Source organism: Osmerus mordax, unplaced genomic scaffold (genome assembly GCF_038355195.1).
Source record: "Osmerus mordax isolate fOsmMor3 unplaced genomic scaffold, fOsmMor3.pri Scaffold_38, whole genome shotgun sequence".
NCBI lineage: Eukaryota > Metazoa > Chordata > Actinopteri > Osmeriformes > Osmeridae > Osmerus > Osmerus mordax.
The window spans coordinates 44,083-58,507 of NW_027120595.1; the positions used below are offsets into that span (position 1 = coordinate 44,083).

The following is a 14,425-nucleotide window of genomic DNA, read 5'->3' on the forward strand; positions in this document are numbered from 1 at the left end:
GAGCGGTTAGGGAGTCGGGCTATTAATCATAAGGTTTCTGGTTCGATTCTCTGGACACGGAGCCGGTTGTCTAACTGGATAGACGAGGAGATGAGTTGTTCCAGGTTGGCTGGTTCGTCCCAGGAGGCCGACTCATCCCTCATGGTCTCAGTCAGTCCAGAAAACGGCCCGCAGCGCGACATCGTTCCAGCCGCTCTCAGCCGAGTGCGTCCGGAACTCGATGGTGTAATCCGCCACGCCGCGGGAGCCCTGACGGAGAGTCGTGAGGCGCTTCCCAAACACACAGCTCTCTGCTGAAGGCCTCATATGAAGAGCACAGCGAGCCTCCGGTGGTCCAGACCGTGCTGGCCCAGGAGAGCGCCCTGCCGGATAGAGCACCGGTCACAAAGGCTATCCTTCATTAGCAAATACGGTATTACATGTTAGGATACTGTGTGTTGGTTTGGCAGGAAAAGGCCTGAAGACAACAGCGACTGGAACCAATTAGAAAGACTTGGATACAGTGACACTCGGGTGCACAATATGGCAGTCAGCCAGCGTTACCAAGGAAACCCCATCGATGAGGACACAACTCTGGACAAGGATAGGATATATTATTGTTACTGGTTATATTATTATGAGCCAGTCTTGTTTGTCATTTATCATATTGTTTACAGACCTTGGAATGGAGAGTGTTACCAATATGTTATGTATGGCTATGTTCTTTATTGAGGTGAAAAAACAATTGAATTGTGAGTTTCTACATCCTCTTAACAGTAATTTTCTTTTACTGGCTTTTAGTCTTATTCCCTTTGTTATTAATCAATAGAAACTAAATTAAATAACTGGGTTTTGGTTCCATCTTGACATAATTCCTTTCCTTATTTTATTTGCTAAGAATCTCAAACAAGTTCAAGTTTTCAGGCCGACTAGTTTGATCCCTTAATCAATGCCTTGTTCTCTCATCCAAAAAATATTTACAAACACACACACGCACACACACACACACACACACAGTGATGAATGACCAGAGACGTGTAGTTCATGCAGGGAGATTTGAGATCTCTTTATTGCTGGTTAGAAAGCAGGATCAAATTACATGTTAAGCATTACTTTATAAACCAGTGGTTGTCTTGATCCATGATTTGTACTTGCAGACATCCATAGCTTTAGTTGGTCCGGTACACACTAATGTCGGACCACTTCTAATCACACCATAGATCTGGTTCTGATACACCACACCTCCTCCAGAGTCACCCTGAAAGAAGCAGGGAAAAGGGGAAAGAGAGAGATGGAGATGGGGAGATTACTGTAAGACACTCTTTAAGTGATAAAAAGATATTCTATTCTATTTAAAGATTATACTGTTAATGACAGCATGATGGATGTGCTCTTACTGGGCAGGTGTCCATGCCTGAGTTGCGAGCCAATGATCCAGCACAGAAAATGTGATTGTATGTTCTCACATCGCAGGCCACAACAGGAAAGTCAGCACACTGCAGGACGGGAGGGAAAGGGCCAGTGTCTGTAAGGAAGGAGAGTGCAGGGAGGTCACATTAGATCCATCTGTGTTTCAGTAGCTTCTGTAGCTGCTAAATACTGTATTACATGTTAGAATACTGTCTTACTACCCATCAGATAATACTGTATTACATGTTAGAATACTGTCTTACTACCCATCAGATAATACTGTATTACATGTTAGAATACTGTCTTACTACCCATCAGATAATACTGTATTACATGTTAGAATACTGTCTTACTACCCATCAGATAATACTGTATTACATGTTAGAATACTGTCTTACTTCCCAGCCCATCAGATAATACCGTATTACATGTTAGAATACTGTCTTACTTCCCAGCCCATTAGCGCCTGGTGCGGTTGCAGCATGGCCAGCCACCTGAACTGTGGACCCACGGCATGGTTTCTTAGTTTTGGGCCCCGAAAAGCTTTATGGAAGACAAAATGACATCGATACCAACTTCACAATCAAAACTACTGTTCCTGTGTTGATATCCAAGTCAGAATGTAAGACAATTTAGTAATGTGTGTTAGTGATTTACCATGTCATCAAGTTTGTCCAAAAAGTTGCACAGTCAGGAAGTTGTATAGGCACGATGTCCACAGGAATTGGAAGCTCCAGTAACATGATGTCATGTTGTCTGTTCTGGTTGTCAAAGTAGATGACATAGTGTGTAATGATCTGGACAGCTGCTGGCCCTGGATGAACGCCTACATGTGCTTCCAGTATCCTGGTAGAAAGAAAGGGTGAACAAGAATAAGCAGGAAGTTTCTTAATCCCATTATTACTTTACATGTCTTAGTAAGCACTGCAAGGTCACACTGATGGGGCAGGTGAAATGATTGTAACAGCGCACTGATAGATCCACATGGATACGTTTCAGGGTCATACAATAGCACCAGTCTCTTCCACTTACCTTAATTTGCCTTCGATCAGACAGTGAGCAGCGGTCAAAACCCAGTTGTTACTGATGAGAGAACCACCACATAGGAAGGTTTCACCATTGTAACTATGGAGCAGTTGGACGTGGTACAGCCTTTCAGTGTTAAGACAGGGTTGGCCTCCTACAACCCTCTTCATATTGTTGCTCAACGTGGCATCTACATGAGGAGAGATAGAGTGAATGAAAGAGAGAATAAGAAAGAGAGAGTATACAGTATGCTGTACATCATTTTTAAAATAAATAAGCATACATTTGTGAAACATTTTATACACCAATTACACTGTGTAAAACCAGATCAGTTGACTCAGCCCATTTGTGGAAACTGATTGCCTTGAACCATTTGAGTTGGTGAACACATATCAACTCTTCCGATACGATAAAGTGTTGTTCATGGGAGTCAGGTGGCAGAGCGGTTAAGGAATCGGGCTAGTAATCAGAAGGTTGCTGGTTCGATTCCGGCCGTGAAAAATGACGTTGTGTCCTTGGGCAAGGCACTTCACCCTACTTGCCTCGGGGGGAATGTCCCTGTACTTACTGTAAGTCGCTCTGGATAAGGGCTAAATGACTAAATGTCATGTTGCCTACATTCATGTCACTCATTGAGATTCATTATTAGTCTTTGAATTGATTATGCCTATATAACTCAAATGTAATACGTTTTGATACTTCTATCTGCTTAAACACATTTCGCAATTTACTTAAGAAGCGTAATTTACATTTACTCACAATACACAACAATGAAGTTCAAATAACTATGTGGAGTTGAGTAAATGGATCTTTCTGTAAATATAAAATAAAATGAACTTGATTCATTTAGTAAAATGTCCTGGTGGTTTGCATAGTTTTCCACCAAAAACATTATGATCACACAACATACGTCCTTTTTCAAATGAAAACATAAGATCAACCTAACGAAAAATCTGAGATTAGGCGGTGAGGCAGAGTTAAACCATCCTCAACATGATCAACACAAGAATCAAGAGTCCGTGCTGAGGTGGACCCCCTGTGGAGTCAGAACTGAGAGGTAGACTCACCTGTCCAGAGGAGGAGGAGGAGGAGGAGAGCTAGACTCACCTGTCCAGAGGAGGAGGAGGAGGAGGAGAGCTAGACTCACCTGTGCAGAGGAGGAGGAGGAGGAGGAGAGGTAGACTCACCTGTCCAGAGGAGGAGGAGGAGGAGAGCTAGACTCACCTGTCCAGAGGAGGAGGAGGAGGAGGAGGAGAGCTAGACTCACCTGTGCAGAGGAGGAGGAGGAGGAGGAGAGGTAGACTCACCTGTCCAGAGGAGGAGGAGGAGGAGGAGAGCTAGACTCACCTGTGCAGAGGAGGAGGAGGAGGAGGAGAGCTAGACTCACCTGTGCAGAGGAGGAGGAGGAGGAGGAGAGGTAGACTCACCTGTCCAGAGGAGGAGGAGGAGGAGGAGAGCTAGACTCACCTGTCCAGAGGAGGAGGAGGAGGAGGAGGAGGAGAGCTAGACTCACCTGTGCAGAGGAGGAGGAGGAGGAGGGAGAGGTAGACTCACCTGTCCAGAGGAGGAGGAGGAGGAGGAGAGCTAGACTCACCTGTGCAGAGGAGGAGGAGGAGGAGGAGAGCTAGACTCACCTGTGCAGAGGAGGAGGAGGAGGAGGAGAGGAGCTAGAGCCATCTTCATCTTCTTTCTGCCCAGGAGATGATTCTGGATCTCTGGACGGATTCTGCCGTCTTTTTAAACGTACTCTGTCCCGATGGCGCCATGCACCTCCACCAATCTCATAGCGCAAGTTTATCCTGGCAGTTCTATTGGCTGAACTACCTGTTCATGACTGTACATTGGAGGAGAGATGAGTGGAACAGCCCATCATCCAGGAGACTGCTCACATGACCTGTCACATGATCTATCCAAGGATCCTTGGTTTTTCCTGGAACGTTTTTGGTTATCTGGCAGTATCTTATTCACGTACGCACTTACACACACTCATAATATCACAATCACACACACTCTTACACAAGAACACAAGAACACATCTGTTTGACTAAGATTGTATGCAAGTTCCTAGCAGGGCACACAGTGGATTGAATGGAACTGAGTTTCTATAAAAGAGATTGTAGTACACCTTTACAAGACATTTACATAACTGTTTAACGGTTGGTCAGTTCAATGGTAGAGCAGCATCCTTTTAGTAAGTCAGTTTACTGGGCCTTACTGGTCTTTATGTAACTTAAAACTATTTAAATATCTGTCTCAGCCACAGGTTCCAAATGAAATGAACAGGGGCTAAGGTTGGGGATGATGTTTTGTAGAGTATAAGTGTTTGTAGAAAATGTGTCTGCTGCCTTTATATTTTTTGACTTCCCCATCAATGTGCTGTGGCCTAGTTGACAGTGTGAGTGTGTGTGTGTGTGTGTGTGTGTGTGTGTGTGTGTGTGTGTGTGTGTGTGTGAGAGAGAGAGAGAGAGAGAGAGAGAGAGAGAGAGAGAGAGAGAGAGAGAGAGAGAGAGAGAGGGGGGGGGATATATGTTGATTTAGGTACTATACTGTGATATCGCAAATATCACGGGGAACACTGAACTCTCTTTCTGTATCCATTTACCATCACCCACACAATATCATACCTGTGTGTGTAGGCGTGTTTGTGTGTGTGTGTGTGTGTGTGTGTGTGTGTGTGCGTGTGTGACGTAAGGACAGCGCTAGATGGGCTGTAACCCATCCTCTTAACTCAGCACTGCAACGGTTAAACCGAGACGCTTCGTTGGAAAACGGGTATGGTAAGTGATTGTGGCAGACCGCGATTGCAGCTCGCGACAAGGCAGATTGGAAACACAAACGAAATATGCATAAAGCGCTGGCGGTTGTCCTTGTTAAAGCTTATCATTTAAGAGAGCGCAACAAACTTGTCTGTGTAATTTACATCTGGGAAAGTGCTCATATTTGAATACCAAGGTAGGAGAAAATGAGCATGATCATTATCATGTATCTAGTTTAATTATTTAAAATGCTTTTGGATTTGGGAATCCCACAGGGAGGCTGGCGAATTGTAATCCTTGTTGTCACTGTGTTTTCGTATGAACTGTTCTTTCACCTTTGTCAGAGTTTTTCTAGTTACAGTGCGCATGGATATGTTCACATATACCAATATGCTGCTGTGGGTCTGCACACATAAATACATGTGTGCAGTATTTTGTTCCGTTTTTCCCATTCTTAATTTGAGTAGATTTTAAATGATTTCGATTTAGTTTGCATAGTTTCTTTTTATGTCCAAAGATAGGGTACTTTACGACAGTTTTAAGTTACCCAATCAAGCAATTATAGTTCCGCAAACCCGATTTTACGGGCAAAAGGGTAGTCATTTCCACTGAGTGAAGCGCGTGAGAGAAGGGGAGACCTCGCACTCATCCGACTTGAGAGAGGGAGTTGAGAATCGCTGCCGCGTGACGGTGGCACCGTGGCCTATCGGCGGGGCTCAGTCTCACACCTAGAGACATTCAAATGAAAATGTCAGTTATCACTACACTTTTTTCCGAGTAGACTCTCTCACGAGAATGTATAGCCTACACTGTCTGTCTATCCTTCTTCCTCACCTTCCTCTTCCTCCCATCTCTTACAGTAACTTGATCATCTTGATCATCCTCTTCCTAAATATATCCTCATTACTTCCTAAAATCATCCTTCCTACAATCATCGTCATCCTGATTTTTACATGTAAGCTACACGAAGGATTAAGTCTAAAATCCAGAGAATGATGGATATATAAATAAGGACCTCTCCCCACTCTCTCCTTCACTTCTATTAACGTCTCTCTCTCTCTCTCTCTCTCTCTCTCTCTCTCTCTCTCTCTCTCTCTCTCTCTCTCTCTCTCTCTCTCTCTCTCTCTCTCTCTCTTTGTCTCTCTCTCTCTGTCTCTTTGTCTCTCTGTCTCTTTCTCTCTCTCTTTCTCTTTACCCCTCTCTCTCTCTCTCTCTCTCTCTCTCTTTACCTCTCTCTCACTCTGTCTTTAAGCCTCTCTCTGTCTCCCCCTTTCCCTTTTCTTACTGGGAGGCGTGGACATTAGATGAGGGTGAGAGCAGGCGAGTGTGTTTGGCTGATGATGATGTTGTGTCCTTGGGCAAGGCACTTCACCCTGCTTGCCTCGGGGGAATGTCCCTGTACTTACTGTAAGTCGCTCTGGATAAGAGCGTCTGCTAAATGACTAAATGTAAATGTGTGTGTGTAAGAGTGGATGTGTGAATCCTGAGCCTCTCCCTCTCTCACCGCTGCAGGGTTAGACTGCCCTTCTAGACTTTGCTTCAGACTTCTCCTACCTCTATCATCTCCCCTCTCTACCCTACCTCTCCCTCTCTCATCTCCCCTCTCTCTCCCTCTCTCCCTCTCATCTCCCCTCTCTCTCCTACCTCTCCCTCTCTCATCTCCCCTCTCTCTCCCTCTCCCTCTCATCTCCCCTCTCTCTCCTACCTCTCCCTCTCTCATCTCCCCTCTCTCTACCTCTCTCCCTCTCATCTCCCCTCTCTCTCCTACCTCTCCCTCTCTCATCTCCCCTCTCTCTCCCCCCTCTCCCTCTCTCATCTCCCCTCTCTCTCCCCCTCTCCCTCTGTCATCTCCCCTCTAATCTCCCCTCTCTCTCCAGCTCTCTCCCCCTCTCTCGCTCCCTACTCCATGCCCACCTCTTTCTCTCCCCTTCTCCCCCCTCTCCCTCTCTCTACACCCATTTCCACCTCTCTCTCCCCCCCCCCCCCCCTCATCAGTATGAATGTGAAAGCGTTCCACACGGTAAACATTTGTCCTCCCTTTGATTCCAGGCATTTCAGCGTTGACCTTTCAAGTCCTCCCACCTGCCCACCGCCACACAGGCCTCCTGCAACGGGCTACTCACAGAGGCCTGGACAGGCTTTTCATATTGGCCCGGGAGGTGTGTGTGTCCAGGTGTGTGCGTGTTAAGGTGTGTGTGTACGTGTGTGTGTGTGTGTGCATGCTCCAGCACAAACCATGTAATCATGCACAGAGGCTTTTGAATGTTCGGAGTCGAGGCTGTCGTTAAATGTCAATAGGGAGCATCTGTATCGGGCCAATTCATACAAACTAAATAGCTCTGTGTGTGTGTGTGTGTGTGTGTGAGAGAGAGTGTGTGTGTGTGTGTGTGTGTGTGTGTGTGAAAGAGAGAGTGTGTGTGTGTGTGTGTGAGTGAGAGAGAGAGAGTGTGTGTGTGTGTGTGTGTATGTGTGAGAGTGAGAGAGAGTGTGTGTGTGTGTGTGTATGGGTTGGGGGAAGGGGGCTTCCTGTGGTATTGTGGGTGCAGGAGATTAGGACAGACAATTGTGTCTTCTGCCTCTGAACACAGAGGAAATAGAAATTGTGTGTGTGTGTTTCTGTGTGTGGTGTTTTATGGTCGCACTGATTAGGGCTACCTTTGTTCCCTGTGGTGCGCTCTGTTCAGGAGACGCCAGTCAGAGAGGAGCTGATGCATTCAGCCGGCCCGTTCACTGGGCGAACGACTCTCAGTTTCAGTGTGTATGTGTCTGACTTTGGTGTGTGTGTGTGTGTGTACAGGTGTGTGTGTGGATCTTCTGACTGGGTGGATGGTCAGTTTCCTGTCTGGTTGAAACACACAGATCCATGGACAGATGCTTATTGAAATACAGAAATCTATAGAACACAATCAGCTATGTATACATTTTCAGTTGTGCTGTTAACAAATCATTCCTTTGATTGGGTCGTCAGGAAAATTTGACCCGACAAACAGAGACAACCTGCGCACACACTCGCGCACGCACACACACACACTTATGTACCCTGTCTAACTGGGATGACCTTTTTCTGATATCAACAGTCCCATATTAAGTACAGGTTTCAACAGCTCTCTAGAGACAGACCAAAAACACAATCGTACACTTTCAGAGAGTCTTGTAGAGGGACCTGTGTACGTTTCCAGAAGCAGTTGCTTTTTCCTGTTCAGAGTCGGGGATTGTGTCTGGCGATGTCTGAAACTGCTGGACTTAAAAGATGTCTTTGATATCGAACATTTACATGACATCATTTAGCAGACGCTCTTATCCAGAGCGACTTACAGTAAAGTACAGGACATTCCCCCGGAGGCAAGTAGGGTGAAGTGCCTTGCCCAAGGACACGTCATTTGGCACGACCAGGAATCAAACTGGCGACCTTCAGAATACTAGCCCAATTCCCTAACCGCTCAGCCACCTGACCCCTCGAACAGAGAAAGTGCTTTTCTAGCTGGTTCTCTGTTCAGTTCCCTCCTGGCTAGCAGAAGAATAACCCAAGCCACTCTTGCTGTGACAAATTGTAGGTAAATTAGACATCAAGAAAAGAGAGGAAGGAAAAGAGAGAGAGAGAAAAAATAAGAGAAAAGTAGGTGTTAGAAACTGATAGACTTCTTGGAACACAGTCGTCTTTATCTTTTGTTTTTCCGATTTTGATTGTTTTCTCATTCTAACCGCCTTCTCTCTCTCCCTCTCCGAGTCTGTCATTGTGCATGTTTGCACGCAGTGTGTGTGTGTGTGTGTGTACTTGTGTGTGTGCATGTGTGTGGGGCATTCCTCCCTCCAGTCATTCTCTGTCCAACTACTCCACCTTGACCCCCCCCCCACACACACACACACACACCCACACACACACACATACACACACACCCCTCACACACACACACGCACAAACACCCACACCCCCCACACACACACACTCACATAGACAATAACTTGCAGCTACCAACACTTGTACACCATAATTGGGGTCTAGCCGTGTCAGATGTGTTTATGTCCTCACACTTTTGTGTGTTATCTTAAATTGTGTGTGTGTGTCTTTTGTGTGCATAACATTTTTAAGTCTTTATTGACAAAAGCAAGGAGATCGGTCAAGTGATTGATTGTGTCCTTGCCTGTCACATGATTCATCAGCTCGTCTTGTGTGTTCGTGTTGTGGAACTGAGTGGCTGATGCGTGGTGTTTCCAGAGTTGCACAGTAAGGATGTGTACAAAAACACTGTCAGTGTCACACTGCTTGATGAGCTGGGCCCCTGCTCACCACCAACTCCCCCCCTGTCTCCCTCCCTCCCTCATTATCTCCCTCCCTCCCCCCCTCTGTCTCCCTCCATCCCATCCCCCTTCCTCCTCCCCTCCCTCCCTCCCTCCCTCCCTCCCTCCCCCCCCTTCCTCCCCCCTCCCTCCCTCCCTCCCTCCCTCCCTCCCTCCCCTCCCTCCCTCCCCTCCCCTCCCTCCCTCCCTCCCTCCCCCCCCCTCCCTCCATCTCTCCCTCCCTCCCTCCCTCCCTCCCCTCCCTCCCTCCCTCCCTCCCTCCCTCCCTCCCTCCCTCCCTCCCTCTCTCTCTCTCTCTCTCTCATCTCTCTCTCTCTCTCTCTCTCTCTCTCTCTCTCTCTCTCTCTCTCTCTCTCTCTCTCCCTCCCTCCCTCCATCCCTCATTATATCACTGCCCATCTCTTGTCGGATGTTTTCTCCTTCCTACCTCTAGCCTCCCCCCAACCCTCTCTCCCTCACTCCATCTCTCGTCTCCCTCACTCCATCTCTCGTCTCCCTCACTCCATCTCTCGTCTCCCTCACTCCATCTCTGCTAGTTGTCACCGCCCCCCTCCTCACCCCCTCCTCACCCCCCATCCCTTCATCTTGTTTGAGCTAATCAAATGCGGGGTTGTCAAGAACATGCCTCTGTGTTTCTGCACATGAACCAGAGCACCGTGTACCCTAATAGGGGGCCAATTATCAGCTAGAACTCAGGTACGAGAGTATGCGTGTGTGCGTGTAGAGAGGACTGTGTCCATAGAGTGGCAAGTAAATGCGGACATTTTGAGTAGCAGCAGACTGTGTGTGTGTGTGTGTGTGTAGCTAAGCGTGTGTTTGTATGGTGTCAGCTCTATTATGAAGCTCCAATGTTCACATCAACAAGTTAGGAATAAACAAACAAGTCGACTTCCTGTTGTTTTGGTCCAGCTCTCCACGTTTGAATCAAACATAAAGTAAATAGTTGTTGGAAACTGCTCTCCTTTGAGATCTAAGCTCAGCATCTCTTTATTCCTCTCTCCCTCTCCTTTAAATCTTCCTTCCTCTTTTCTCTTTGTCTCTTTCTATCTCTTTTTCAGCACCAATGGCAAAGCTCTGAGACTCCACCCTCCGCACCTTCTCTCCTTCCTCCCTCTACAGTTCCCACTTCTCTGCCTCTCTTCTCTCTTCTCCTCCTCTCTCCGCCGGTGCTCTTAAACCCCTCGAATCCTCTCATCCTTCGACCTCCACACATTCTCTCTCTCCTCTCACCCTCTTCCTCCCTTGCGACCGTACTCCCCCCTTCCCCCCCCCTTTCCTCCCCCCCTCCCCCCCCTTTCCTCCCCCTCATCCTCTCGTACCTCCATGGAGCTCGTTGAAGTTCAAGCCGCCCTCCCCTCCCTCCCCGCCCCAGACGACCCCCACCCCAACCTGGGCTTCCCCCGCCTCTTCCTCCTCAGCCCTCCCCCTCTCCTCCCTCCCCACGCTCCTCTCCTCCTCCTCCTCACCCCCTCCTCCTCCCCCCCCGCCCGCTCCCTCCACCCCACCCCCGACCCCCCGCCGACGACCCCGCCTGGCACAACGGCTCGCCCCCGGGGCCGCGGGGGGGGATTTCGGGCCCAGCGTGGCCGGGGTGCTGATCCCCGTCATCTACGCGGCGGTGTGCGTAGTGGGCCTGGTGGGGAACACCCTGGTCATCCACGTGGTGCTGCACCACACCCAGACGGTGTCCGTCACCAACATTGTACATCCTGAACCTGGCGGTGGCGGACGAGCTCTTCATGCTGGGCCTGCCCTTCCTGGCCGTGCAGAACACGCTCCTCTCTTGGCCCTTCGGCTCGCTGTCTGCCGCGTGGTCATGACCGTGGACACCATCAATCAGTTCACCTCCATCTTCTGCCTGACCGTCATGTCCATCGATCGTTACCTGGCGTGGTGCACCCCATCAGGTGAGCGGTTGGGGGGGGGGTGTTTGCTGCATGCCTCTGATCGGGTACTCTGATGGCGATCGTTTACTGTCGGTGAAGTTCGTTTGACCACAGTGATCATCTGTAAAAAAAAAAAGTTTATGAAACTTTGGAAAGGTTTTTAAAATAATTGCACAAAAATAAGTTAAAAAAAAACTTTGATTTGCTCTGCTTTACTCTGGTTTAGACTTCTCTGTTCTCTCCTCCTCTCCTTTCACTGTGTGAAAACTTTTTCGAAAAAGGTTGAAAAAACAAATCGTTTTGAAAAAAAAACTCTTTTTTGTTGCAAGGCAACATTTTTGTGTTGCCTTGCGTGTGAGTTCTGTATTGATGTATTCTGCTCGTCTCTGACCTGTGACCTTTGTACCTGTCGTCCATCCTGCACCCCTGCGCTGTCCTCTCCTCTCTCCAGGTCAGCGTGCTGGCGGCGCCCCCGTGTGGCCCGGGCGGTGACGCCACGGTGTGGGCGCTGTCCTTCGTGGTGGTGCTGCCCGTGGTGGTGTTCGCAGACGTGCTGGAGGATGATGGGAACTGTAGTATCGTGTGGCCCGAGCCACCAGAGGTGTGGAAGGCCTCGTTCATCGTCTACACCTCCACCGTCGGCTTCCTCTGTCCCCTGCTGGTCATCTGCCTCTGCTACCTGCTCATCGTCGCCAAGGTAACGGACGCCATGTTTGGCCCGCCGACCCCCGGCAACCGGCTCCTTGACCGATAGACCCATGCTCCCAAGACGGGGATGGTTTCCCCCTTAGATAGAACCACACCGTCAAAGATCACAACCTGTTTTCCATCGCAATGATCATTCGTTGTGATGTCACTTCCAGGTCCGCAGGGCGGGGGAAACGGGCGCGGGCCACTTCCTCCCGCCGCAGGAAATCGGAGCGTAAGATAACGCGGATGGTGGTGGTGGTGGTGGCGGTGTTCGTGCTGTGCTGGCTGCCGTTCTACGTCCTCAACATCGTCAACCTGCTCGTCGTCCTGCCCGGGGAGTTCCGAGGGCTCTACTTCTTCGTGGTCGTCCTGTCGTACGCCAACTCCTGCGCCAACCCCATCCCTCTACGGCTTCCTGTCCGACAACTTCAAGCGGGGCTTCCGCAAAGCCCTGTGTCGCTACTCGCGGAGGGTGGAGAACCACGAGAGGGTGGGTACCGAGTTACAGCGCCCCACGGAGGAGTGGGGTGGTACTGCACCCAGAACTAGAAACGTCCTCGGGGTGACGATGAAGGAGGGAGGAGGAGAGCAGGAGGAGGAGGAAGTAGAGGAGGAGGGAGGAGGAGAGGAGGAAAGGGTGGAGGGAGGAGGAGAGAAGGAGGAGGAAGGGGTGGAGGGAGGAGGAGAGGAGGAAGGGGTGGAGGGAGGAGGAGAGAAGGAGGAGGAAGGGGTGGAGGGAGGAGGGGAGGAGGAGGAGGAAGGAGGAGAGGAGGAGGAGGAAGGGGCGGAGGGAGGAGAGGATGGGATACGAATGAAGAAGATCAGCATGATGGCGCAGTACGGGAACGGTGGAGTGGCAGAGAGCTCCAGGACTCAGGTTCTGAAGGGGGGTCAACCTGATATGGTCCCCCCAGGGGCAGAGGGGCAAATCCGGGGAGGCAGCTGGGAAAGGCCCAGGCTTGGGGCCTAGCGAGGCCATTCCCACTGCGGGCAATGGCTCTAAGAGTATAAGAAAACGATCGCAGCCTGAAGACTCGCTGGACCACAGTACAGTCCTAGAGATCAGCTACTTGTAAAGTACAAGGGAGCCCAGACTTTTTTTTTATAATTTTAAAATGACTCAAAATATGAAATCTAAGTATGGATAAACCTGTACTATTGTGTCAAACGGACGTTTCCTTCAACAGCAACTGTGAACATCAACGTCAACTGTCTTTTGACCAATTTCATGCTTCGTACAACAAGAACAGCGTTTCCAGCGTTTGATGCTTCTCTGAGAATATGCAAATCCTCACATTTACCTTGGTGTTATTATTCCCAGCAAGGCTCCTGGGAATTATACAGACTTAAGGATATAACTGTACGTGGGGTGCATTCAGATATCAACTGAAAGGGGAGTTTTTTTGCCCTTCTGTACATTGCTTTCCAAACATTTCGTCCCTCTGTAAATCACTAGAATTACCAGCGTGTTTAAAGTGGACGATTATTTCCATGGCGATGCCCTTGAGGTACCAGAAATAATAACGTTCTGGAATGTGTTTTGTTCCTTGATTGTTTATACTGCTGTAAGTGCCTGTAGCAGCATGTCCTGTGTGTGTGTGTGTCACAGAGTGTGACACACACACACAGCGCTGACCCGTGGCCTAGCAAATGAAAGACTACCCAAGTGAAGTCATCAGACCTTTGCGTTTCACTGTGGAAAAACTGAAAGAAAAAGAAAAAAGAGAGAAATTCCATCTTAGCGTCAGAAGGCAGAGCCACATCATTTGGTCTTTTAATGAGCATGAGCCAGAACAGCCTGTGGCTCCTGTGACAGGTCAAAGCAGAGACGTTGTGGCTCCTGTGATAGGTCAAAGGAGAGATGTTGTGGCTCCTGTGATAGGTCAAAGGAGAGATGTTGTGGCTCCTGTGATAGGCCGAAGCAGAGACGTTGTGGCTCCTGTGATAGGTCAAAGGAGAGATGTTGTGGCTCCTGTGATAGGTCGAAGGAGAGACGTGCTTTCTTTGGCATCCACTTTTTTCTCCTGCCTCGTTAGTGTGGAGCTCACATGCACTCATGTTGTACAAGTTGTAAAAGCTTTTGGTTTATTAGACCTATCTCTGCTAAGCCAGGTTCATGCAATTCCTGGGTGAGCGAGTGAGTGAGGGGGTGAGTGGATGAGTGAAAGGATGAGAGGGTGAGTTTCGTTGGAGGTAACTGAAGTGTTCGGTATCGTTACTCGTATTGAGCATGACATCATCGTTCCACAATGACAAGGTAAAACGCAAAGTAAATATCCTGGCACATTTCCTGTTTAACGAACCAATCATCTGTCAAGCATAAGTCTCATGCTGTTGAATGTCAATCAGTATTACTGTTTCTATCCAGTTGCTTTTTGT

The 14,425-nt window shown here is 48.7% G+C and overlaps 2 protein-coding genes across 2 annotated transcripts; one reads left to right on the forward strand and one right to left on the reverse strand.

Moving 5' to 3' along the window:
• Positions 1 to 1,031: 1,031 nt before the first annotated feature.
• On the reverse strand, positions 1,032 to 4,110 carry LOC136939885 (trypsin-3-like). The gene is made up of 6 exons (XM_067232231.1): positions 4,050 to 4,110; positions 2,422 to 2,605; positions 2,047 to 2,235; positions 1,838 to 1,932; positions 1,377 to 1,504; positions 1,032 to 1,237 (listed from the first exon to the last, which is right to left on the reverse strand). Exons 1-6 carry the CDS (start codon positions 4,096 to 4,098, stop codon positions 1,094 to 1,096), a joined length of 789 nt encoding a protein of 262 aa, XP_067088332.1. The 5' UTR covers positions 4,099 to 4,110; the 3' UTR covers positions 1,032 to 1,093.
• Positions 4,111 to 7,167: 3,057 nt separating this feature from the next.
• LOC136939886 (somatostatin receptor type 5-like) lies at positions 7,168 to 12,650 on the forward strand (the record flags this gene model as incomplete). Its single annotated transcript, XM_067232232.1, is given in 9 exon segments — positions 7,168 to 7,191; positions 10,843 to 11,172; positions 11,174 to 11,267; positions 11,270 to 11,356; positions 11,359 to 11,377; positions 11,808 to 11,845; positions 11,848 to 12,067; positions 12,220 to 12,448; positions 12,450 to 12,650. Coding segments are annotated over 9 exon segments (1,242 nt in total), but the record flags the coding sequence as incomplete, so codon positions are not given.
• Between the last annotated feature and the right edge of the window lie 1,775 nt (positions 12,651 to 14,425).